This window comes from Mobula hypostoma, chromosome 2 (genome assembly GCF_963921235.1).
Source record: "Mobula hypostoma chromosome 2, sMobHyp1.1, whole genome shotgun sequence".
NCBI lineage: Eukaryota > Metazoa > Chordata > Chondrichthyes > Myliobatiformes > Myliobatidae > Mobula > Mobula hypostoma.
This window is the reverse complement of record NC_086098.1, coordinates 193,568,296-193,593,294: the sequence shown is the minus strand read 5'-3', so window position 1 is coordinate 193,593,294 and position 24,999 is coordinate 193,568,296. Positions and strand designations below refer to the sequence as shown.

Genomic DNA, 24,999 nt, shown 5'->3' with positions numbered 1-24,999 from the left:
GTTTATTGTCATAACAGGATGCAATAACAATCCTTTTTACATGAAGTTCACAGTGTTAAGAGTATACATGTTAATAATAAATAAAGCCAAAAGGTACAATGAATGGAGTTACATTCTAGTGGTTGATGAACAAATTCTTGTGCATGGTCCAAGAAGTTTAAACTTTGATTGTTCTAAATGTGAAATGGTAATATTGATCCTCCATATAATTCTAACATTGTCTACAACATTTGTTTAACGTCATACAATTTGAAATAATATTAGCAAACATGGCTGCCACATAAAAATATAAAGAGGAAAACCAAGTGCATGCAAGTAAGTTCAAAACTGACATAGTGAGACTATAAGTAGAATACATTGCTGAAAGGAGCTTTTCTTCAACTGAATTCTTAAAGATATGTTTTAGCCAAGGAAAATCAAGGCACAGAATACTGCATGTAAACTAATAATCTTGTCCCTTAGAAATGCAAATTCTAATTATTGTATTCATTATTCTATTGTCTTTCCAATTAAACTGTAACCTGTTATTACTGTTGGTTAACACTGAGATACTAAGTCTAGTGATAATGGGGTAATTGAGGTCTGCAAATGCACTCGGTTGTGTGATCTAGACTAATGGAACACCATGTGCAGATCAAAGAATGTGTCAGGAAAGTATTGAGTAACATTATTCAGTAAAACTTCGCAAGGATTTTCAGACTGCATGACCGGGTTAATTGTCCTTTCAACAGATTTCCTTCATCTGCACATCTTGATGACCACTTCCAATTTCAGAATAATGACATTGAATTAACATGGTCATCATCAAATCATTAGCCTTGATTACACTAATGTGCTACATATCAGACAATTAGGAAATGGTCCTAGAAGGTTAATAAAGCATTTTGAGAATACTACCTTCAGTTTCTTTTTGTTAGTTTTGATTGAATTGAACAATTCTTTCCAATGAGCTTACCTACACCTCTTTTGAGTCAGTATGGGTGGAAATCAGGAACAGGAAGGGAGCAGTTACTCTATTGGGAGTATTCTATAGGCCCCCTGGTAGCAGCAGAGATACAGAGGAGCAGATTGGGAGGCAGATTTCGGAATGATGCAAAAATAACAGGGTTGTTATCATGGGTGACTTTAACTTCCCTAATATTGATTGGCACCTGATTAGTTCCAAGGGTTCAGATGGGGCAGAGTTTGTTAAGTGTGTCCAGGACGGATTCCTGTCACAGTATGTGGACAGGCTGACTAGGGGGAATGCAATACTAGATCTACTACTAGGTAGTGAAGCGGGTCAGGTCATAGATCTGTCAGTGGGTGAGCATCTGGGGGACAGTGACCACCGCTCCCTGGCCTTTAGCATTATCATGGAAAAGGATAGAATCAGAGAGGACAGGAAAATTTTTAATTGGGGAAGGGCAAATTATGAGGCTATAAGGGTAGAACTTGCGGGTGTGAATTGGGATGATGTTTTTGCAGGGAAATGTACTATGGACATGTGATCGATGTTTAGAGATCTCTTGCAGGATGTTAGGGATAAATTTGTACCGGTGAGGAAGATAAAGAATGGTAGGGTGAAAGAACCATGGGTGACAAGTGAGGTGGAAAATCTAGTCAGGAGGAAGAAGGCAGCATACATGAGGTTTAGGAAGCAAGGATCAGATGGGTCTATTGAGGAATATAGGGTAGCAAGAAAGGAGCTTAAGAAGGGGCTGAGAAGAGCAAGAAGGGGGCATGAGAAGGCCTTGGCGAGTAGGGTAAAGGAAAACCCCAAGGCATTCTTCAATTATGTGAAAAAAAAAGGATGACAGGAGTGAAGGTAGGACCGATTAGAGATAAAGCTGGGAAGATGTGCCTGGAGGCTGTGGAAGTGAGAGAGGTCCTCAACGAATACTTCTCTTCGGTATTCACCAATGAGAGGGAACTTGATGATGGTGAGGACAATATGAGTGAGGTTGATGTTCTGGAGCATATTGACATTAAGGGAGAGGAGGTGTTGGAGTTGTTAAAATATATTAGGACGGATAAGTCCCCGGGGCCTGATGGAATATTCCCCTGGCTGCTCCACGAGGTGAGGGAAGAGATTGCTGAGCCTCTGGCTAGAATCTTTATGTCCTCGTTGTCCACAGGAATGGTACCGGAGGATTGGAGGGAGGCGAATGTTGTCCCCTTGTTCAAAAAAGGTAGTAGGGATAGTCCGGGTAATTATAGACCAGTGAGCCTTACATCTGTGGTGGGAAAGCTGTTGGAAAAGATTCTTAGAGATAGTATCTCTGGGCATTTAGAGAATCATGGTCTGAGCAGGGACAATCAGCTTGGCTTTGTGAAGGGCAGATTGTGTCTAACAAGCCTGATAGAGTTCTTTGAGGAGGTGACCAGGCATATAGGTGAGGGTAGTGTAGTGGATCTAATCTATATGGATTTTAGTAAGGCATTTGACAAGGTTCCACACAGTAGGCTTATTCAGAAAGTCAGAAGGCATGGGATCCAGGGAAGTTTGGCCAGGTGGATTCAGAATTGGCTTGGCTGCAGAAGGCAGAGGGTGGTGGTGGAGGGAGTACATTCAGATTGGAGGATTGTGACTAGTGGTGTCCCACAAGGATCTGTTCTGTGACCTCTACTTTTCGTGATTATTATTAACGACCTGGATGTGGGGGCAGAAGGGTGGGTTGGCAAGTTTGCAGATGACACAAAGGTAGGTGGTGTTGTAGATAGTGTAGAGGATTGTCAAAGATTGCAGAGAGACATTGATAGGATGCAGAAGTGGACTGAGAAGTGGCAGATGGCGTTCAACCCAGAGAAGTGTGAGGTGGTACACTTTGGAAGGTGTCATGTACCCCGTGACGGGGGTTAAGAACCAGCAGAGATAGAAAACACTTTGGAGTCTCGTATTGCTATAAACTACTGATATTTATTAGTAACTACGCAATACAGTAATATAAATGTAAATAAATCAAGCAGGTTAGCAATAATTATATATAACAGTAAGTGTGGAAATATATATATGTATAAAAAACCAAGCTTCTTTAAGTCTAGGGGTAAAAAGATACAGTCTTACGATGTTGAGTAAAGTTCAGTTCAGTTCATGTTATTTAGTTGAGTAGTGATGGGGAGAGAGAGTGAGTGAGTTGAGTCTTCAGGTGAGCTGATGCCATCAATCTTCTCGTCGTCCTCCGAAATCCTTTACAAGTCACCGACTGTGACTTTTAACCAGGGGGACCGGTTTCCTGTGGCGGAGCTATCACCCAGGCGAGGGTGGACACATAGACAACTCCCCACCAGTCAACCCCTTCTTCACCAATGGAATAGCAATCTGGATCGATCCGCCTGATCGATCCTCCAAAACCCACTTTCTCTGTGGGCACAGCAATGCTCATCCACTGTCCAGATCGTGTGTCCTGAGGTCTGTATCATCTGACCTCCCATTTATTTCACCAGGCTGAGCATCACCTGTCATTCAAAGAGTCCCTCGTTCCTTTGTCTGTAAAGGAGTGCACAATCAGGCAACCTGTCCTTGGAAGTAACATCAATAACCAGCTGAAAATCATAACATCGAGTGTCCACTGCCTTCAGTCACCATAGCAACCTTTGAGCTGCTCGGTGCTGTCTCGAACTCCAAACTCAGTAAAAATCCAAAGTTACTTCCAATGCCTTAAAGTGACAGTCCAACCATTAATCTTCGTCTCTCTCTCTCTCTCTCTCTCTTTTCAAAAGCAACATATTGGTGGTAAATAACTCTGTGTGTCTCTCCTTTCCAAACAACCCATCAATGATGAATGTCTCTCTCCAAACAGTTAATAGGGGCACTCCTGGATCCCCTCACAAAGGACAAACTCCAAGGCAGAGTACAAAGTAAATGGCAGGATACTTGGTAGTGTGGAGGAGCAGAGGGATCTGGGGGTACATGTCCACAGATACCTGAAAGTTGCCTCGCAGGTGGATAGGGTAGTTAAGAAAGCTTATGGGGTGATAGCTTTCACAAGTCGAGGGATAGAGTTTAAGAGTCGCGATGTAATGATGCAGCTCTATAAAACTCTGGTTAGGCCACACTTGGAGTACTGTGTCCAGTTCTGGTTGCCTCACTATAGGAAGGATGTGGAAGCATTGGAAAAGGTACAGAGGAGATCTACGAGGATGCTGCCTGGTTTAGAGAGTATGCATTATGATCAGAGATTAAGGGAGCTAGGGCTTTACTCTTTGGAGAGAAGGAGGATGAGAGGAGACATGATAGAGGTGTACAAGATAATAAGAGGAATAGATAGAGTGGATAGCCAGCATCTCTTCCCCAGGGCACCACTGCTCAATACAAGAGGACATGGCTTTAAGGTAAGGGGTGGGAAGTTCAAGGGGGATATTAGAGGGAGGTTTTTTACTCAGAGAGTGGTTGGTGCATGGAATGCACTGCCTGAGTCATTGGTGGAGGCAGATACACTCGTGAAGTTTAAGAGACTACTAGACAGGTATATGGAGGAATTTAAGGTGGGGGCTTATATGGGAGGCAGGGTTTGAGGGTCGGCACAACATTGTGGGCCAAAGGGCCTGGACTGTGCTGTACTATTCTATGTTCTATGTTCTACCCACTCTTGAAGAGTGATTTATAAAGTGATGTACAGAAAAGGAAATGAAATGGCCTGAAAAGATTGCTTCATAGGTAGGAACTAAGTTGGGGTTTTGCTGACTGGAAAATGGCGGGGAGAGAGAGAACATCAAGGAAAGAGTCAAGCTGTTGAAGGAAGTTTTTGGTGAGAGTGGAAGTGAACTAGAGATGGAGGTCAATGGGAAAGAGGAACGGAATGGAAAGAGGAAGAAAAGAAAGCAGAGGTACAGGATATCAAACTCTGAGGAATCAGCGGATGATCATAACGGGATAGCAAAACAATGGAAAGAAGATGAGATTAAAACAATTATAAAACTAGCGAAGACGGGGCATCTTTTGGTGACTGGAACCCGATTCGTTTGATGAAGATGCTCAACAAAATTATAGGCGAGATTAAAGGAGCAAAGATTTTATGAAATGGATCGCTATTAGTGATTTGTCGGGATAGTGCTCAGCAAGGCAAAGTGATATTATGTAAAATAGACGGCAAAGAAGTACAATGCTCAATACCCAACAATAGAAAGTGGACTAGAGGAGTTATTTCGGGGATACCAACAGAAGTTACTATGGATGAGATTAAACAGAACATAAAAGGAGCAAAAATTATTGAGGCCAAACGTTTGAAAGTTACAAGAAACGGGAAAAAGTGTGATAGTTTATCGGTAATGATTAACTTTGATGAAGAGAGATTGCCGACTAACGTTTACTTAGGGCATATGTGTTATGCGGTTAGAATATATATACCACTGCCTTTAAGATGCTATAAATGTCAGAAATTCGGACACATTGCGGCGGTCTGCCGAGGAAAACAAAAATGTGGGAGATGCGATGGAGAACATGAATATGGGAAATGTGAGGCGGGAGCTAGGCTGAAATGCTGCAATTGTGGTGAGGAACAGCGCAGCTTATCGAGTGTGCATTTATAGCAAGAAGGCAGCTGAGATACAATATGTAAAAGTAACTCAAGGAATCAGTTATGCAGAGGAAGTGAAAGAATTTGTTGAAAAAAAGGCTGTGAAGCAAACAAATACAGGGAATAATAAACTGGTGAATTGTGAGAGCTGTAATATGAAAAATAAGGATACACTTTTAATAAGTAGAAAGGATTTTGTGCTTTTTATGGTGGATGCAATTAATTGTTCAGTGCAAACAAGCAAAAGAACGGAGAAAATTAAAATTATCGTCAAGTCAGCAGAAAAATATCTTGGTATTAAAGGGATTAGGTGGGAAGAAGTCAAAGAAATGCTGAATGGAGGATCCAACAGTTCACAGGCAGGGGAGATGGAATCTTAATGGCAGTATACTTATCGCAAATGATCAAGAATTTAAGAACTATTTCAAAACTTAAGGAAAATCCTCAGATTTTATGGTTGAAGCCCAGGGTAAATGTGCAGAACTCCAACAACAAATAGTACCTGACAAGAACAACGGTGAGTTGAAAAGAGATTGGAAAATGGAGGAAATTATTACAAGGATACAAAGGGAAAAGGAATTTGTTGCAAAGTGAATTATCTACATTCAGATTATAAAATGAAAACATGGAAGCAAATGAAGAAGAACTCCGAGGTCTCAGTAAACAACTGCAGGCTACGATCCAAGAAAAGGAAAATCTGAAAAAGCAGATAGACTTGGAAAAACAGCAATTTTAAAAGTATAACGTGGGATAATTACTTTTTTTTTAATAAGACGATTTTAGTCTTACAAGTGATGTAGATGAAATCAATGTAATTGAGGTAATGCAACTACACAAAAACGTGACAAAATTAGGGAAGAATAGGAGTTTGCGGCATTATCTAATGAGCACATTAAGCATTCACGAGGAATTGCAAATACAGAGTGATGCTAATAGAGAATTGTAGGCTGAACTAGATTGTCTAAAGTAAAGAACTCCAGGACATATTTGGTTGGACCACAAGAAGTCTAGCAGGTGGCGGTAATGTACTGAAAACTGGTTGCCAACGGCCATAAAACAAAAAAGAAGAAGAAAATGAAATTTCATGTTATTGAAAAGTCTCTGTTAAGACTGAAAAAACTTCTTCTAAGAAACTTTGAGTATACACTTGAAAGATTTTCCTTTACCTGGTAATCTCTTCCCATGACAGAGCTCGTAAAGTCCATTTTGGGATTCCCAGATCAGGTACGCAAATGATGGGGACTGCCTAACATAGTTGCCTCAGAGTAAACAGGATCTTATTGCTGGGCTAAGCAGAAAAAAGAATTTTGAACAATGATAAGTTTATTGAGCTTAAGATAATAATATTGAGCTCAGACAAAGTTCTCTTACAAAATAATTAACTGTGAAATTGAAAGGATCTCTGAAATACTTTATTAATATCTGTCAAGTTAATGTAACAACTTTGCTGAGGAAATAGCTGGTATTAGAAGTCATTTCCTGCTCCTTGGGTGTCATGGTGATGGAACAATACCAATTAGCCAACAGGAGGTACTGAAAGAACACATCCAGAGGAAGTGACTCCAAATCCTTTCTGGTGATTTAGGGAAATTAATTCAGCCCTTAAGAAATGGCTAAAATTAACATCGCAATATTTTCTGAAATATTGTTAATCTCACTGGAAAAATCAGCATCATGTCAAAATTGAAATATATTGCTGGTCAATTTTGTCAAAGTAGGCACAGAGATAATATTTGCTAAATTTTAATAGGCTGATGTATAGCATATTGTTATCAGTCCCTGGAGAGGAAAAGCTCAAAAAAGTTTACTTATTTGGTGGAGTCTACTAAGAGTTTCCTGCATGTAACAGCACTAGAACAAAACAAGAAATGTGTAGAACTGATATGAAAGCACAATGGATGTAGAGATCAAGAAAGGCAAGAAGGTAAGAGTTTTCATAATGTGATGTAAATCAGAAATACATGCATGAATGTACTGTAAATTTCAAATGTTTTAAATCTATAATGCAGTGGAAACAGTGCAGATTCTGGAGGTACACACACCCACTATTTCCTTTAGGGAAGCTCATATCTATCAAACTTCTTTAAATATTGTTCTGGATTCCAGATGATAAAACTTTATTTATGCAACGAAAATGTTTTAACATTTCTTTTGTTGAAATATTGCAGCTTTTCTGCCATCAGGATAAAGTTCTGACCTAGCTGAAGCTTTAAGTGTGTGCAGGTCTTTCTTAGGTCAACTAATTTTAGGGCATTGTTTAGCCATGGCTGAGATTTGTGGTAGTGGCAATCTATATTACACCGTTTAACTTGATTTAAGTAGTTTATATATGTATATCAGTTTTAGAATTTATTCTGTGCTGTAAAAGAGCATGCTTTTCATATGTTTCACAGGACGGTAGTGTACAGTGGAAATGGTGACTTGAGTTAAGTAGTACAGTTTTATGTTGAAGCTTCTTTGTTAAAATAGAATTCAATTGCTGTGTATTCAGTCCGTTGTCTTTTGTATTTGTTCATTCAATATTGCATCGTAAGACTATACAATTTTGTAAGGATAAGAGGAGTTTCCATTGGATAAGATTTGTAACATTTCTTTCTTATCTAAATGAGAGATTCTAACTGGATAGTTTGCTTAAAGTAAACAACGTGTCAATGCTTCTAATAAATCCTCCATCATCCCGGAAGATGTAACATGGGGGACATACCTAAGATTATATGCTATCTCTAATTAACAAGTTATATCAAGTCTATTTTATTGATTTTGATCTATTATTACTTTTATTTTAGATTTGAAATTCCTTCATTTGTAAGGAGTTTCTAAGGAGTCAAGCATACAGTCAATAAGAGCTCTCTATCGAATGATTAGTAGAAAAGGAAGGGAAAGGCTGTTTGAGAGTGCCCAAGCTTGCAGTATTTTGAATTGGAAGCAATATTAATTTGTTCTCTAATCAGCAAAGTTGATGGTTGGTGCAACTGCGCAGTAAAACATACAGATGTTATTAATACTAAAGTAAGCTTTAGATGTCTAAAGACATCTCAGGAACACTTGTATGATTCAGCCCTCATATTTGCAGATACCCTTCCCCAGCCAGGTCTGACTCCTATTAGAAAAACAAAATTAAGAAATCATTACATAGTTAATTTATGGTTTATCACTCGAGATGTCTAGAAGGTACTGGTTATTGATGTGTCAGTAACATGAAAAGCAGAGTATATTCACTGAGACGCAAACATTATCTACTCTTCCATCTATTCTAAAAATGTAAATTCAGCAGTGAAATCTGTGCAATTACATTACTTTGGGCTGGCTTGACTGATCCCTGATCACTGGGACTGGGCAATAAAAGGAAAACCCAAGAAGGGTAAGCATTTTGATTCTGGATTATCCTAAAAATGCAAGGTCAACATGATATCCATCAAGCAAGAGCATATTGGTTTCTATAGAATGTAGAAGGTTAATGTAAATGGTAAGTTACTTGGCATCTGAAATCATCAGGATTATTAATTAAATATGATACACTAGTTTGCTCCTATAGACAGAAAAATATTTATGACCTTGGGATATCACAAAACAGTCAAAATAGTCAATTACAGGTACATACTTTTCATTAGTAGTCACCATTACGGTAAAGAAAAACAGACTTGTCAAGGTTTACTTCCTCTTGTGTCTCAGAACCCATTGTCTAAAATTGAATTTCACTTTTTTGCTTTTGTTACGTACCCCGTAACTGGGTTGCCAAACCAGCAGAAATGGATCACTCAGTTGGAGTCTGGAGTACTAGAACTAAGAAAGTTTTATTAAAGAAACAAGCAACACAGTAATCGAAAGGATAATAAATGCAACAATTCAACAATGATAACCACACATGTGCACAGAATTAAGATAACAGCATCAATCAAGCTCTATCGTTGTCTAAGGGTAAATGACCAATTTCAAAATGACTCAAAGTTCAGTCCAGTTTGTAGTTCAGTTCGCAGTAATCGTTGCCATGGCGATGGACAAGGTGGGGGAAGAGAGACAGAATAGGAACAACTGATCATTCAGAACACTGCTTCACTCACAGACCAGCGGGATGGCTCACAAACAGCATTTGGGCGGGTCCTTGGTGATGTCACCTGAGGTCACCGACTGTGACCCCTCCTCCAGATGCGGTCGATCCTCTGCAGTGAACCCGGCACCCAGGCAAGGGCGGACACACACCGGGTTCCCGCTGATCGTACCTTTCCACCCTTGTCGTTGTCTGGTACTTCTCACCCACTCGTGAGAAGCGCACCGCTTCCAGGGTCTCGTTACCTCGGGTGGCGTGTGTGTCTGTCTTAGCGAACCTGGCCCTTTTTATCCCCCTGCTGGGGTATCGCCTGTCCATCACTTCAAACAGTTCAGGGTTCAAAGGGGGGAGCCGCTCCAGACAGCTCTCTCTCCCACATCCCTTCATTACACATCTCCAGACGCTGCTCCATTGTTCCTTATCTCTCCTTCCCCTGAGGGCAGGTAGCAGACCAACTGCTGATGCCACTGATGCTAGCCCAGGCCAGCAAACATCTTAATTTTATGTGTATTCTCGTAACACTTTATACCACAGTAATCAGTTTACCCACAAGTCAATATATGGTCAAAAAATATGTTAGAAGTGGCATTACAGTAGTTGTTTTAGAGTCAGGATAATGCACTAAAATAGTACAGCATTATGAAAAGCTCCTTACCTCTGTTTTTGCCATGGTGATCACTGGGAAATTCAGTGGCCCTTTTGTCTTCAGAAAAATTCACAGGGATATGAAAAATATGAGTGAGGATTCCACTTTTCTGAGAAATCCACATACATACTATGTCTCCTGCTCTCTTTTTGTAGAAAAAAGAATGGAACTCCCCTCTTCTTGAGAAGAGACCATGAGTTTACAATAAAATGCTGCAAAATGGGAGATATTTTACAATAAAATGTTGCAAATTGGGATACATGACTTATGGCTCTAACATCAGACTGGACTGAGCTGAAATTCAACATCATTAATTTGCCGGTCATTGGCAAAACAGTTCCAACACTATTGAGTAGCTGCAAGTCTGGCTACTAATCATGTTGATTTCTCTGGCAAACAAGAGCCTCCACAAGAATTGCTTCTCTGAAATGTTAACATGGGTTAATTTGTCCCAGAACCTTCTGATAAGATTGACTGTCCTCACTAGAGCCTTCTTTCCCCTTTACGTGCCTCGTCTGGCATTTTGTCTTGTCCACTTAACTTTTTCCTTCTCTGTGCTTCATGCTGAGATATAGCTATTAAAGCTTTTGTATCTTTACTGAACTCCTGTACGCTCAAATCTGATTATATATATATATATAATGTTCGTAAAGCTCAGCACTTGCTGATTATTTATTCTTTGAATATCAACTCAAACCACTGTTTTTCAACTCAGAAAAAACAATGCAAGACAACAATCCATTCACTCATATTAATTCATTCATTCATTCATGAATGCATTCATATTAATCCACTCATTCATCATTCATTCATTCAGAGTCTTCCCCAACTAGAAACCCTGGATAAACCATGAGATCCACAATCTGCTGAGGGCCAGATCAGAGTCATTGAAGTCCAGCAATGAAAAAAGTTAAGAGAGATCCAGGTACGATCTCTGGAAAAATATCATATGGGTAAGGTGGCAGTACTGGACTAAACCTGAATCACTGAAGAATGCTTGACAGCTGTGGCAGGGTTTGAATGCTAACACCTCTTACAAAGTGAAGTCAAGCAACATGGGTGAAAACAGGGCTTCTCTTCCAGATATGCTCAATGCCTTCTATGCTCAGTTTGACCATCAAAGCACGGAGGAACTATCACGAACTCCCGTAACCTCTGATGATCCTGTGATTTTAGTCTCTGAGGGCAGCCTTCAGGAGGGTGAACCAATGGAAGACATCAGGCCAAGATGGGGTACCTGGCCAAATACTGAACACAAGGGCAGATCAACTGGTAAGTGTGTTCACTGAGAATCATTAGCCTCTCACTCTGGCAGTCTGAGCTACCCAACTGCTTTAAGCAGGCTTCAATTATACCAGTTCCTAAGGAGAATGTGGTAACTGGCCTCAATGACCATTGTCCAGGTAGTACTTTCATCCACAGTAATGAAAGGTTTTGAGAGGTTGGTAATGCAACATAGCAACTTCTTCCTGAGAAGTAATTTGGACTTGCCTACTGTCACAACATGTCCACAGAGATGTCATCTCACTGGCTCTTCACTCAACCGTGGAACATCTGGACAACAAAAATGCATACATCAGGACGTTTCTTTATCGACTACAGCTTCACATTCAATATTATCATAAACTATTCAGTAAGATTCAAGATCTTGGACTCAATACTTTTTTTTTGGCAATTGGATCCTGGATTTCCTTACCTGCAGTCCACAGTCAGTTCAGATTAGCAATAACACTTCTTCCACAATCTCTATCAGTTTAGGTGCACCACAAGGCTGTGTGCTTAGCTCCCTGCTCTACTCAGTTTACACTTATGATTATGTGCTGAACCATAGAACCATAGAAACTACAGCACAGAAACAGGCCTTTTGGCCCTTCTTGGCTGTGCCGAACCATTTTCTGCCTGGTCCCACTGACCTGCACACGGACCATATCCCTCCACCTCTAATGCCATATTTAAGTTTGTTGACGACACCATTGTTGTAGGCTGAATCAAAGGTGGTGACAAATCAGCACATAGGAGGAAGATTCGAAATCTGGCTGAATGGCGAAAACAAAAAGCTCTTATTCAGTGTCAGCAAGACCAAAGAGCTGATCGTTGACTTCAGGAGGAGAATCCAGAGGTCTATGAGCCAGTTCTTATTGAAGGAAATCAGAGATAGGAGGGTTGGCAGTCTTATGTTCCTCAGTGTTATCAGTTCAGAGGACCTGTTTTGGGCCCAGCATATAAGAGCAATTATGAAGAAAGCTTGGCAGTGCCTCTATTTCCCTAGGTGTTTGCAAAAATTTGGCATGGCATCTAAAACTTTGATAGACTTCTGTAGTTGTGTAGTGGAGAGTGTATTGACTGGCTGCATCACAGCCTGGTATGGAAACAGCAATGCCCTTGAATGGAAAATCCTCCAAAAAGTAGTGGATATAGCCCAGTCCTTCACAAGCTAAGACCTCTTCACCATTGAGAATATCTACACGAAATGTTGTCGCAGGAAAGCAGCACCCATCATCAGGCCACGCACTTTTCTCACTGCTCCCATCAGGAAGAAGGTACAGGAGCCCCAGGACTCACACCACCAGGTTCAAAGTGGCTTTCTGGAGATTTAGATAAATATTACTGCATAGGCCTGATTGTTTTGATGCTATTGCGTGGTGAATTTGGGATGATGCCAGTTGTAGATATTACTATTGGGACATTGTATACCTTGTTCATTTTTTAAATTATTATTTCTTTTTTTGCTTTCTTTTTCTATTTGCACAGTTTGTTGTCTTTTGCATATGGGTTGTCCGCCCTGCTGGTGCAGCCCTTCATTGATTCTATTCTGGTTATTGGATTATTATACTTTGATAATAAGTATATGGTTATTACAATTATTATACGGTAAGTATATTTTTATTATACGGTTATTATACTTTGATAATAAATTTACTTTGATCTTTGAAGACTGAGAATCGCTTTAGATTGCCAGAGTTGAACTGGTGGTTATTTCTGCTGATATTGGCCGAACCATCATGCACAGTAAGCATACAGCATGGGGCAGCTTGATAGTCAAAACCCAAACTGATGGAATAGTTAATATTACCTATTACCTGATTACTGACATCATGAACTACAGACTTGAAAATTTCAAGCTGCTTGACCACTAGAGCACAGGCTTTCCAATTTGCCAAACAGCTGGCAATCTGCACACACATAATTCATATCACAGATAAAAAGGTAGTAAGCAGCCCATGTTTTACAATCCAAGTCTGTTGCTCTCTGTATACCGCTGCTTCATCCACTGGGGATTTCAAGTGTTTTATTCTGTGTGGTTGAAGTGGTGATTAATTAGAAGCACGGATCTGTTCCTAATTTGTCACAAAATAACAAATGCTCATTTTAAAAAAAGGGGGGTTTACTGTGCTGGGTTCTCTGTACTGAATTGGGTCATGCTCCAAAAATAAACAATTAAAGTCATTCTTTGAAATAACATAACCTAATAATTTGAACAAAGCTCAAACATAACATAGCACGTAGAGATGTAATGTACCAATCGTAAAGAAAACAACTTGCTGAAAGAAAACACCTAGACCAATATCTCTATTGAAATTTGACTTGCGTGAAAAGATGCATTGACAAGCCTTGTTGCAGGAATATAGAGGATCTTCTCTGCATTAGATTGTATGGGATTGATAATTGGTGAAATATAATGCCTCCGGAGTATTAATATTCTTCACGTTGTTAAATAGAAAAATAGTTATTAAATTTGATATAATTCATGTAAATGAGTTAACATACTGAGCATAGAGGAAAATATGTTTTAAAACATTTGGTGCATTTGCTGTAAATTCCAAGAGAGAAAGGACTGCTAACTGTTCGAGTCGAAGCACGCTTGGTGGAGTCAGTTTAGAATTTCCTGACAGGACAAAACAAATAAGAAAGCTCCAAGTTCAGAATAGATCAGAAAGCAAGATGGATGAGGATGTCAAAAGAAGGGAGGAAAGTAGAATTTTAATAACTTGATGTTGGTGGTAATTTCAAATATTTTGCATAATATAAATCAGACTTAAAACTGATTACAGTGTTCCCTAGGAAATATTCACCAAGGACAATGTATGTTGGGTTGTGCTCCTCATGTACAGTATTTGAGCAGAAAATGTGGCTACCATTTTTTTTGTTAATGAAGTGTAATTATTTTTACACACCAGTGGCATTGCCTAATGTGAGTGGACTTTTTCAGTCAAGTGGAAGTTTTGTATGGAATTTTAAGGAAAAGTGGGACATGGATTTTCTTCCATTTTAACTTGGTAGTGATTTCATTATTTATCTGTGTTAGCTCACCACTGGTCAATTCGTTGGTTGAATAATTTATTCTTTATTGCAAAAATGACTTAATTAGTTTCTGTAATTCTACTATAGTTAAAGAACTTGCAGCATAAGAATCATTTGGACCATTGCTCTTGCACTGGCAAGGGAAATATCAGCTCCATTTTCCTGCTTTTATTTATATATTTTTTTTATTTTTTTTTATTTTTCTCTCTCTCTCTCTGCTTTTAAAGAATTTGTTTTCTGTTTCAATAATTATCCATACTCTAATAATCATAAATATTTATTTTGACCTTCTCGTATTCCAGCAATTAAGGCAAAGTTAATGAAGCTGTCTTCCACATGTAATGTGTACTGATTGGTTGGTAAAAGGACTGTGCTGATCAGATTGAAATTGACAGCCCATGTAATCAGAATTATTTACAACTGCTCTGTATTAAGGCCTTAAATTATGATGTAACTGAAAGAAAAAACGCATAAGGGCTGACTGCTTGATGAAGATTCTGATGAAGGGTCTGACCCTGAAACATCAACATTTAATTGCTCTCCATAGATTCTGCCTGATCTGCTGAGCTCTAAGGTGGGCCCCCTCATGGCTGACAAGAAAAGTCAAAGAGAGCTTACAAGCAAAGGAGAGGGTGTACAATAAAGCAAATGGAGTCTGATGTCAGAGGATTGGGAAGCTTTTAAAAGCCACCAGAAGACAAATAAAAAAGCCATAAGGAGAGAAGGGATAAAACACAAAGGAAATCTAACCAATAATATAAAAAGGATACCAGAAATTTTAAACACAAGAAATTCTGCAGACACTGGTAATCCAAAGCAAAACACGCAAAATGCTGGAGGAACTCAACAGGTCAGGCAGCCTCCATGGTAAAGAACACTCATGTCAACATTTTAAGCCAAGACCATTCTTCAGGACTGGAAAGAAAGGGGGAAGACACCAGAATAAAAAGGAGGGGATAAGGGAAGGAGGATAGCTAGAGGGTGATGGGTGAAGCCAGGTGGTAGGAAAGGTTAGAGGTAAAGGAAGGAATCTGATAGGAGAGAAGACTGGACCAGGGAAGGAGAACATAGAACATAGAATAGTACAGCACAGTACAGGCCCTTCGGCCCACAATGTTGTGCTGACCCTCAAATCCTGCCTCCCATATAAGCCCCCACCTTAGATTCCTCCATATACCTGTCTAGTAGTCTCTTAAACTTCACTAGTGTATCTGCCTCCACCACTGACTCAGGCAGTGCATTCCACGCACCAACCACTCTCTGAGTAAAAAACCTTCCTCTAATATCACCCTTGAACTTCCCACCCCTTACCTTAAAGCCATGTCCTCTTGTATTGAGCAGTGGTGCCTTGGGGAAGAGGCACTGGCTATCCACCCTATCTATTCCTCTTAATATCTTGTATACCTCTATCATGTCTCCTCTCATCCTCCTTCTCTCCAAAGAGTAAAGCCCTAGTTCCCTTAATCTCTGATCATAATGCATACTATCTAACCCAGGCAGCATCCTGGTAAATCTCCTCTGTACCCTTTCCAATGCTTTCACATCCTTCCTATAGTGAGGTGATCAGAACTGGACACAGTACTCCAAGTGTGGCCTAACCAGAGTTTTATAGAGCTGCATCATTACACGTGACTCTTAAACTCTATCCCTTGATTTATGAAAGCTAACACCCCATAAGCTTTCTTAACTACCCTATCCACCTGTGAGGCAACTTTCAGGGATCTGTGGACATGTACCCCGAGATCCCTCTGCTCCTCCACACTACCAAGAAGGGGACCCAGGGGAAGTAATAGACAGGTGAGAAGAGTGAAAAGCCAGCATGGGATACAGTATACAATAGGTGAGGGGAAGGGATTTTTTTAACCGGAAGGAGAAATTGATATTCATGCCATCATGATGGAGGCTATCGAGGCGGAATACAAGGTGTTGCTCCTCCACCCTGATTATGTCCTTATCGTGGCACAAAAGGCGGCCATGGACCGACATATTGGAATGGGGATAGGAATCGGAATTAAAATGTTTAGCCACTGGGAAGTTCTGCTTTTGGCAGATGGAGAGGAGGTACTCGACGAAGCAATCCCACAATTTATGATGGGTCTCACCAATGTAGAGGAGGCAGCATCAGGAACACTGGAAATGATAGATGCCCCAGCAGATTCACAGGTTCTCAACTGGCAGGGTTGTTTGAGGTGCTAAATAGAGGGGAATGGGCAGGTGTAGCACTTAAGCTGTTTGCCGGGATCAGTTCGGTGGTGGGGGGGGGGGAGAGTCGGGGGAAGATTAATGGGGATACACAGAAGGGGGAGAGAATTTGCTAAATGTTTTTTTCAAATATACAAAGAATAAACGAGACCTGAAAGATTGCTGGAAAATGATGCTGGAGAGGTTGTAATGGCAAATGGCAGACAAAGAAATGGCGGAGAAACTTAATAAGTATTTTGTGTCAGTCTTCACTGTGGAAGACACTAACAGTATGCCAGAAGTTCAAGAGTATTGGGGATAGAAGTAAGTGTTGTTGTTATTACTAAGTTGAAGGTGCTTAGGAAGGTGAAAGGTTTGAAGGTAAGTAAATCATCCAGACCATATGAACTACACCTCAGGGTTCTTGAAGAGGTAGCTGAAAGATTGTGGAGGCATTAATAATTGGCTGACTGGCAAGAGGCCAAGAGTGGAAAGAAAGAAGCCCTTTTCTGGTTGGCTGCTGGTCTTTGCAGGCGTCAGCGTTGGGACTGCTTTTCACATTATATGTGAATGATTTGGATGAAGGAATTGATATCTTTGTGGCCAGGTTTGCAGATGATGCAAAGATAGGTGGAGTGTGAATAGTGTTCAGGAAGTAGGGAGTATGCAAAAGGGAGAATGGGCAAAGAAGTAGCAGATGAAATATAGTGTAGGGAAGTGTATGGTCATGCAATTTGATAGAAGGAATAAAGGCATTGACTATTTTCCGAAAAGGGAAAGAAAAATTTAAAGATCAGTGGCGCAAAGGGACTTGGGATTCCTTGTGCAGGGTTTCCTGAAGCTTAACTTGCAGGTTGAGTCCTTAGTAAGAAAGGCAAATACAATATTAGCATTCATTTCAAAGGACTAGAATACAAAAGCAAAGATGTAATGTTGAGGTTTTATAAAGAATTTGTCAGACTGCACTTGTAGTATTGTGAGAAATTTTGGGCCCTTTTATCTAAGAAAAGATATGTTGGCTGTGGAGACGGTCTAGAAGAGATTCACAAGAATGATTGCAGAAATGAAAGGGTGAACACATGAGTAGCATTAGATGGTTCTGGGTCTGTACTGACTGGAATTTAGAAAAATAAGGGGGGATCACATTGAAACCTAATGAATATTGAAGTGGGTGAGTCTTGAACCAGAAGGCATAGACTCAGACCAGAGGGACATCCAATTAGAACAGAGCTGAGGAGGAATTTCTTTAGCAAGAGGGTATTGTGACGAAAGTACACATAGACTAAGATGTTAACTGTCCTGTGCTGGCACCAGTGGGATCAGCAGTTGGTCTGCCACCTGTCTTCAGGAAAAAGAGAGATAAGGAAAACAGTGGAGCAGCATTTGGAGATGTTAATGAAGGGACGGGAGAGTTTAACGGAAGGAGAGCTGTCAAGATCGGCTCCCCTTTGAACCCTAAACTGTTTGAAGTGATGAACAGGCGATACCCCAGCAGGGGGATAAAAAGGGACAGGTTCACTAAGGCAAGACACACACGACACCACGAGGTAACGAGACCCTGGAAGTGGTGCGCCTCCCACAAGTCGGTGGGAGTTTTGGTGGGCTGGTCGCGGGACCAAGCCATAGACGCACAGGGTGGAAAGGTACGATCGGCAGGAACCTGGTGTGTGTCCGTCCTTGCCTGGGTGCCAGGTTCACCGCAGAGAAACGATCGTATCTGGAAACGGAGGGGTCACAGTCGGTGACCTCAGAAGACATCACAAAGGGCTCGCCCAAAAGCTGACTGCGAAGAATATCGAAGGTCTGTGTGGAAGCCATTTGAATATTCATTCGTTTTTGCTCTCTCTCTCTCTCCTTGCCCCCACTGTCCATCGCCACGGCAGTGATTACTGTGAACTGAACTGAACTCAATTGAACTGAATTTTGTGTCACTTTGAAACTGGTCATTTACCCCTAGACGATGATAGAGCTTGATTGATCCTGTTATCCTAATTCTGTGTACATGTGTGTTTATCATTGCTGAACTGTTGCATTTATTATCCTTTTGATTAGAGTACTGTGTTGCTTGTTTCTTTAATAAAACTTTCTTAGTTCCAGTGATCCAGACTCCAACTGAGTGATCCATTTCTGCTGGTTTGGCCACCCAGTTACGGGATACGTAACAGTATTCTGTGGAATTCATTGCTACCGGCAGCTGTGGAAGCCAAGTCACTGAGTATATTTAAAGTGGAGGTTGATGGGTTCTTGATTTACCAGGGCATCAAAGGCTATGGGGAGAAGGCAAGAGAATAATCAACCATGATAGAATGGTGGAGCAGACTCATTGGGTCGAATGTTCCAATTCTGCTCCTATTTCTTCTGGGCCTTATGGTTTTATGTTCCTCCAATATTTTGTGTGTGTTACACTGGATTTGCATCATCTGCAGTTGTTGTTGTGGTGGCTATCCCTCAAGGTCGAGGATGATGTTCTTCATTCCAATGATCTATTTATGGGCTCTCAAGTGGCTTATGAGTCCAATCTTGGCTTTGAAAGTTCTTCCGCATTCAGGACAGGTAGTTCCAGTTGGAAGATCGGGCTTTGGTTGTTGCTGCCTCTCTTTCCATTTTCTTCCCTTTTTTCTTCTATTTCTGCACATCTGTTGGCCTCAAAATTTTCTGTTCCTTCTCTGATGATGGCTTGCCAGAGTTTCCTGTCCTTGGCATTGGTTTCCTAATTGTTGATGTTACATTTCTTCATGTTGGCTTTTAAGACGTCTTTGAATCTCTTCTGTTGTCCGTCTCTTTTACGTTTGCCTTCTTTAAGCTGGGAGTAGAAGATTTGTTTCGGCAGATGTTCGTCTTTCATCTGAACAAAATGACCGCTCCATCTTGGTTGGTTCTTGATGATGTAGGCTACAATGTGTGTTGTTTTTGCTTCATTTAGCACGCTGATGTTGGTTCTTCTATCTTCCCAGCTGATATTTAAGATGTTCTGAAGAAAGCATTGATGGAACTTTTCAAGTACCTTCAGATGTCTTATCTCTTGTGTTTATAATTGTTTCTATCTTCTGCTGTCACTACAGTTTTCTAAAAATTTATAATAAAATCTTGTTCAGCACCAAGAAAATATTTTAATAACTTGTTACGCATCTATTAAAATGCATGAGTTAATACTTCAAGTTTTATTTATGACAAATAAAAAGCAGCAACTCAGAAAAATACCTTCAAACCAAACTTTGATTTCTTCACATCTTTGCCAGCTGGCCTCACTCTTGCTTTGTAATAGAAGGATGTATGTTTAAGCCCTGGTCAGAATTTGAGCAGAAAACCTAGCCCAAAAATTCAGTGTGGTATAGTGGAATTGCTACATTGTTTGAGCAGGAATCCTGTAAAATTCAGAATTTCTGGCCTATTGCAAAAACATAAGTTTCTTTTATTGCCTTAACAAGTATTTTCCCTAAACAATTCAACACTTACTTATTCAACTCACTGGACCTTCCTATATCCAGATTAATATCTCTAACAATGTTTCAAACATAACTAATTATATGTGGAATGCAGCTCAATAAATGTATAGTTTTAGTGACCTGCCGTGAAAATATTCTTTTTCATAATGCCTTTAAGTTGATTATATTCACCAAAAATAATTAATCGTTATTCAAAGTACTTTTCACATAGTGGTTTTAATAAGTTATGTAAATCTATTCCAATTGTTATGAATATTTCACCGTAAAAGTAATGTTACCAAGGCCGATAATGGAAGAAAGAAATGATTAACCTGATAATGTGTGACATTTTTTGATAGTTATTATAGTTGTGCTGTTATTTCACAAGCAGAATAACAAGTAGATTTGGAAAGCGGTGAAATTATCGGACAAAGTCAGCATGGATTTGTGAAAGGAAAATCATGTCTGATGAATCTCATAGAATTTTTTGAGGATGTAACTAGTAGAGTGGATAGGGGAGAACCAGTGGATGTGGTATATTTGGATTTTCAAAAGGCTTTTGACAAGGTCCCACACAGGAGATTAGTGTGCAAACTTAGAGCACACGGTATTGGGGGTAAGGTATTGATGTGGATGGAGAATTGGTTAGCAGACAGGAAGCAAAGAGTGGGAATAAATGGGACCTTTTCAGAATGGCAGGCGGTGACTAGTGGGGTACCGCAAGGCTCAGTGCTGGGACCCCAGTTGTTTACAATATATATTAATGACTTGGATGAGGGAATTAAATGCAGCATCTCCAAGTTTGTGGATGACACGAAGCTGGGTGGCAGTGTTAGCTGTGAGGAGGATGCTAAGAGGATGCAGAGTGACTTGGATAGGTTGGGTGAGTGGGCAAATTCATGGCAGATGCAATTTAATGTGGATAAATGTGAAGTTATCCACTTTGGTGGCAAAAATAGGAAAACAGATTATTATCTGAATGATGGCTGATTAGGAAAAGGGGAGGTGCAACGAGACCTGGGTGTCATTATACACCAGTCATTGAAAGTGGGCATGCAGGCACAGCAGGCGGTGAAAAAGGCGAATGGTATGCTGGCATTTATAGCGAGAGGATTCGAGTACAGGAGCAGGGAGGTACTACTGCAGTTGTACCAGGCCTTGGTGAGACCACACCTGGAGTATTGTGTGCAGTTTTGGTCCCCTAATCTGAGGAAAGACATCCTTGCCATAGAGGGAGTACAAAGAAGGTTCACCAGATTGATTCCTGGGATGGCAGGACTTTCATATGAAGAAAGACTGGATGAACTGGGCTTGTACTCCTTGGAATTTAGAAGATTGAGGGGGGATCTGATTGAAACGTATAAAATCCTAAAGGGATTGGACAGGCTAGATGCAGGGAGATTGTTCCCGATGTTGGGGAAGTCCAGAACAAGGGGTCACAGTTTGAGGATAAAGGGGAAGCCTTTTAGGACCGAGATTAGGAAAAACTTCTTCACACAGAGAGTGGTGAATCTGTGGAATTCTCTGCCACAGGAAACAGTTGAGGCCAGTTCATTGGCTATATTTAAGAGGGAGTTAGATATGGCCCTTGTGGCTACGGGGATCAGGGGGTATGGAGGGAAGGCTGGGGCGGGGTTCTGAGTTGGATGATCAGCCATGATCATAATAAATGGCGGTGCAGGCTCGAAGGGCCGAATGGCCTACTCCTGCACCTATTTTCTATGTTTCTATAACGGATTTAGTATGTTATATTGTCACTGTTAATGTCATCTGTCATAGTTTTGTTCATAGGCTATAATATATTCAGTACTTTATAGTAATGTAACATGTTAATACTTTAAAATATATTTAAAAAAACAAGTTATTTACAGTTGTTTTGAAAAGTAGTTCTTTTAAGACAGATAACTGATTGAATAAGGCCAAAATTATAGGATATGAAAAGAAGCAGGAAAGTGAGATTAGTTTATTTGGCAAATTTCCCAGACTACAGCATTCTGTAACTTTTATGATGCAATGCCTGGAAGACTGCTTTGCCTTTCTTTCTGAAATGGAGCAAACCATTCCTCTAGAGTCTACTTAAAGAGGTAATAAGAGCAGCCTGTTTGAAAGTTGTAATATTTGCATTCTTCATGTGATTAACAGGGGTTTGTGTCTCCGATCAAAAGGCTGGTGTTTCCCAGAGCTGACAAGAATAGGAGGCAGCAGGACAGAAGCAGTGTGTACAGGAGGCCATTGCATTCTATCCCACTCTTCCCTCCGGATTATTTAATAGATCCTGAACTTCTGCTGCATGATTATCTGGAGAAAGAGGTCAAAGTATGTTCTCCCTTTATTTCTCTCTGTCTTCTCATCAGATACTAAATAGAGTATGTTATCCTGTAAATAATGCACTGTTAGGACTGAAAATAACATACCTAGATTATGAGAAAAAGTTGATATGATATTAGAACAGACAATTTATCTGATGAACAACATTGGGCAGTATGTGAAGGGCTGAATGGTCACCTTCTGTGTTATTATCTTAATAATTCTAAGCAAAACTTAAGTCTCTAATATATATAGCTAGTAAGTTGTACAATTGTCTCTTGTCATGTAGGGAGGAACTGTGATAGTTGCTTGAATGGACTCTGTTGTATAAAAATAATTTTTAAAACAAGACAACATGTATAAGGGGAATTAGATAAAAATAATATCTTTTATAGAGAACTGGCTCAGGCACCAATACAAACGCTACACGTTTTCTTTGATTTTGCCTCTGAAAAGAGGAAGTTTACAACAATGAACTGATTGGTGTGGTCCATAGTGAGATTTGTTATTGTAAGTTGGTACATAGCATGATTTATTATTAAACATTTGTTCTATGTGGTGTAATTTTCTATTGGAAGATACAGAGTACAGGAATATTTTTTGGACAATTGCTGACTATAATGGACACCTGACAAAGATACATCATCTCCTTTAGTCACAGTTTTATATAGTATGCCTTTATCAGAATACAAACAACATTTTAATCAAGTTAAAATGCTTCATTTGTAGCTTCTGGTTTTAATGGTATAACAGTGTGCAAATTGCATTGTGCACTAATGGTGTAACACAATTAAGTCAAATTGATTGATGTAGAAGTGGGAAGAATAAAATTATTTCAATGTCACAGCTATTTGGTAACAGTTGCATTTATAGCATATGGAGTTGGACAGATATAAATGGTTATTTAGTCAATCTGGAGGTTGCTGTTTAAATTTTTAATTAGTAAATTTTAAAAATTAATGAAGATTTCAACTGAGCTTGAAATCTCAATAGCAATGAAGTAGGATCTTTGACCCAGACATACTTTGAGTATGGGTCTTCTACTACTTTTTCCTTCATAGATAATACAATATGTATTCCGTGCCTGCATGTAGACTTCTACATGTGTCGGTTCTCTGAAGTTTCTATTCCTGTAGTATCTGAAGTGTTGATTGATTTAAAATAAGCACATTGTTTGCAATTCTTAAAACTTCCTTCCATATTTTAGCAAATAATCAATTTTTAATTGTTCTAAAATTATAGTATATGCAGAAGCATGATGCATTCGCCACTGCTGAGGGGAATTTAATTAATAATTATGTAGTTATATTTTTTATAAAAACAATCGATTAACTGCACAAATTTCACATAAAATATCATCCCTAGAATACAAGCATCACAAAACTATTGCAAGAGAGGGAACAGGGAACAGCGAACAGCTAGGCTGTGACTTATCAATGAGAGGGAGTTTTCAATCAGGTCTGAAATCAAGATTTAAAAGGCAGGGTTTCACAGCAGTTTCTTGGAGTTGGGCTACAATCAATCACCGAGAGGGTTTCATTAGAAAGAGCAAATTAAAAATAATGCAAGTGCAAGTGGAGCGGCTACTCTTTTAGGTGAGCCTGTGTTTAGAGTGGCTTTGGCTCATCAGGCTTGGGCAAGGTAAGTTTCTGGAAAGTTTTAACCTTTTTGTTCTTATTTGTTCATTCCTCATCTGTTAGAGCATAGTAGTGTACAGAGAATAGCTCCAGAGACAGTGTTCTACACTGTGTATGGGATGTGGGAAGTCTGGGAGGCCTCCAGCCTCCCAGATAAACACGTCTGCACTGAGCTGCAGCCCCCGGGAGAACATATTAAGGAGCTGGAGCTGCAGCTTGATGACCTTTGACTCATACTGGTGTAATGTGAGCATTATTAAAAGTAAGTTGCTACTAATTAGGATAATGGGGGGTTTTACTTCCGTTCTTTTACTTCCAGCGGGCTTTGTATATAGTGTCCCTGCCATGCCGTACGGGTTGTGAAAGCCTCTGTATATACATAACGGTTCTGAAGTTCGAGATAAAGTTGTTTCTTGGGCATGAAGTTGTCGAGTTTTCAAAGTAGAAGTTACTACATATTTTTGGTGATGAGGTGAACTGGTTTTGTGAACGTATCGGCACATTTTTCAAACGGGAGCTTTGCGTTTCAGATGGCTATGTTTGGAACTATCAGTGAATTTCTGGAAGGAAATGAGGACTGGCCGGAGTATGAGGAAAGGTTGGGACACTTTTTCTGTGCTAATGGAATTACTGAGGAGGCTAAGAAACGCTCTATTCTCCTGAGTGTGTGTGGGGCAAAGACTTGCAAGCTAATAAGGAACTTAGCCGCACCACGGAAACGGGGGGAAATTCCATATGACAAACTGGTCAAGCTCCTGGGGAACCACTACAATCCAAAACCTTCTGTGATAGTCCAACGGTGTAAGTTTCACAGCTGTTTCAGGAAGCCAGGTCAGTCTGTGGCCGATTTTGTGGCCCAGCTTCGGCAGCTGTCGGAACATTGTGATTTCGGAGCGGTGTTGGAAGACGTGCTCCGTGATTGATTGGTATGCGGCATTAATAATGACGGCATACA

At 40.1% G+C, this 24,999-nt stretch overlaps 1 protein-coding gene across 2 annotated transcripts in view; it reads left to right on the top strand.

The window, feature by feature from the left end:
- The first annotated feature begins 7,097 nt into the window (after positions 1 to 7,097).
- ccm2l (CCM2 like scaffold protein) overlaps positions 7,098 to 24,999 on the top strand; it is an 83,173-nt gene continuing 65,271 nt past the window's right edge. The window contains exons 1-2 of one of the 2 annotated variants that reach the window (XM_063041330.1): positions 7,098 to 7,422; positions 22,243 to 22,416. In XM_063041330.1, coding sequence (XP_062897400.1) covers positions 7,393 to 7,422; positions 22,243 to 22,416 — 204 coding nt within the window. In that variant the 5' untranslated portion in view covers positions 7,098 to 7,392. The remainder of the gene's footprint in view (positions 7,423 to 22,242; positions 22,417 to 24,999) is intronic. The other variant, XM_063041331.1, reaches the window with a different exon arrangement.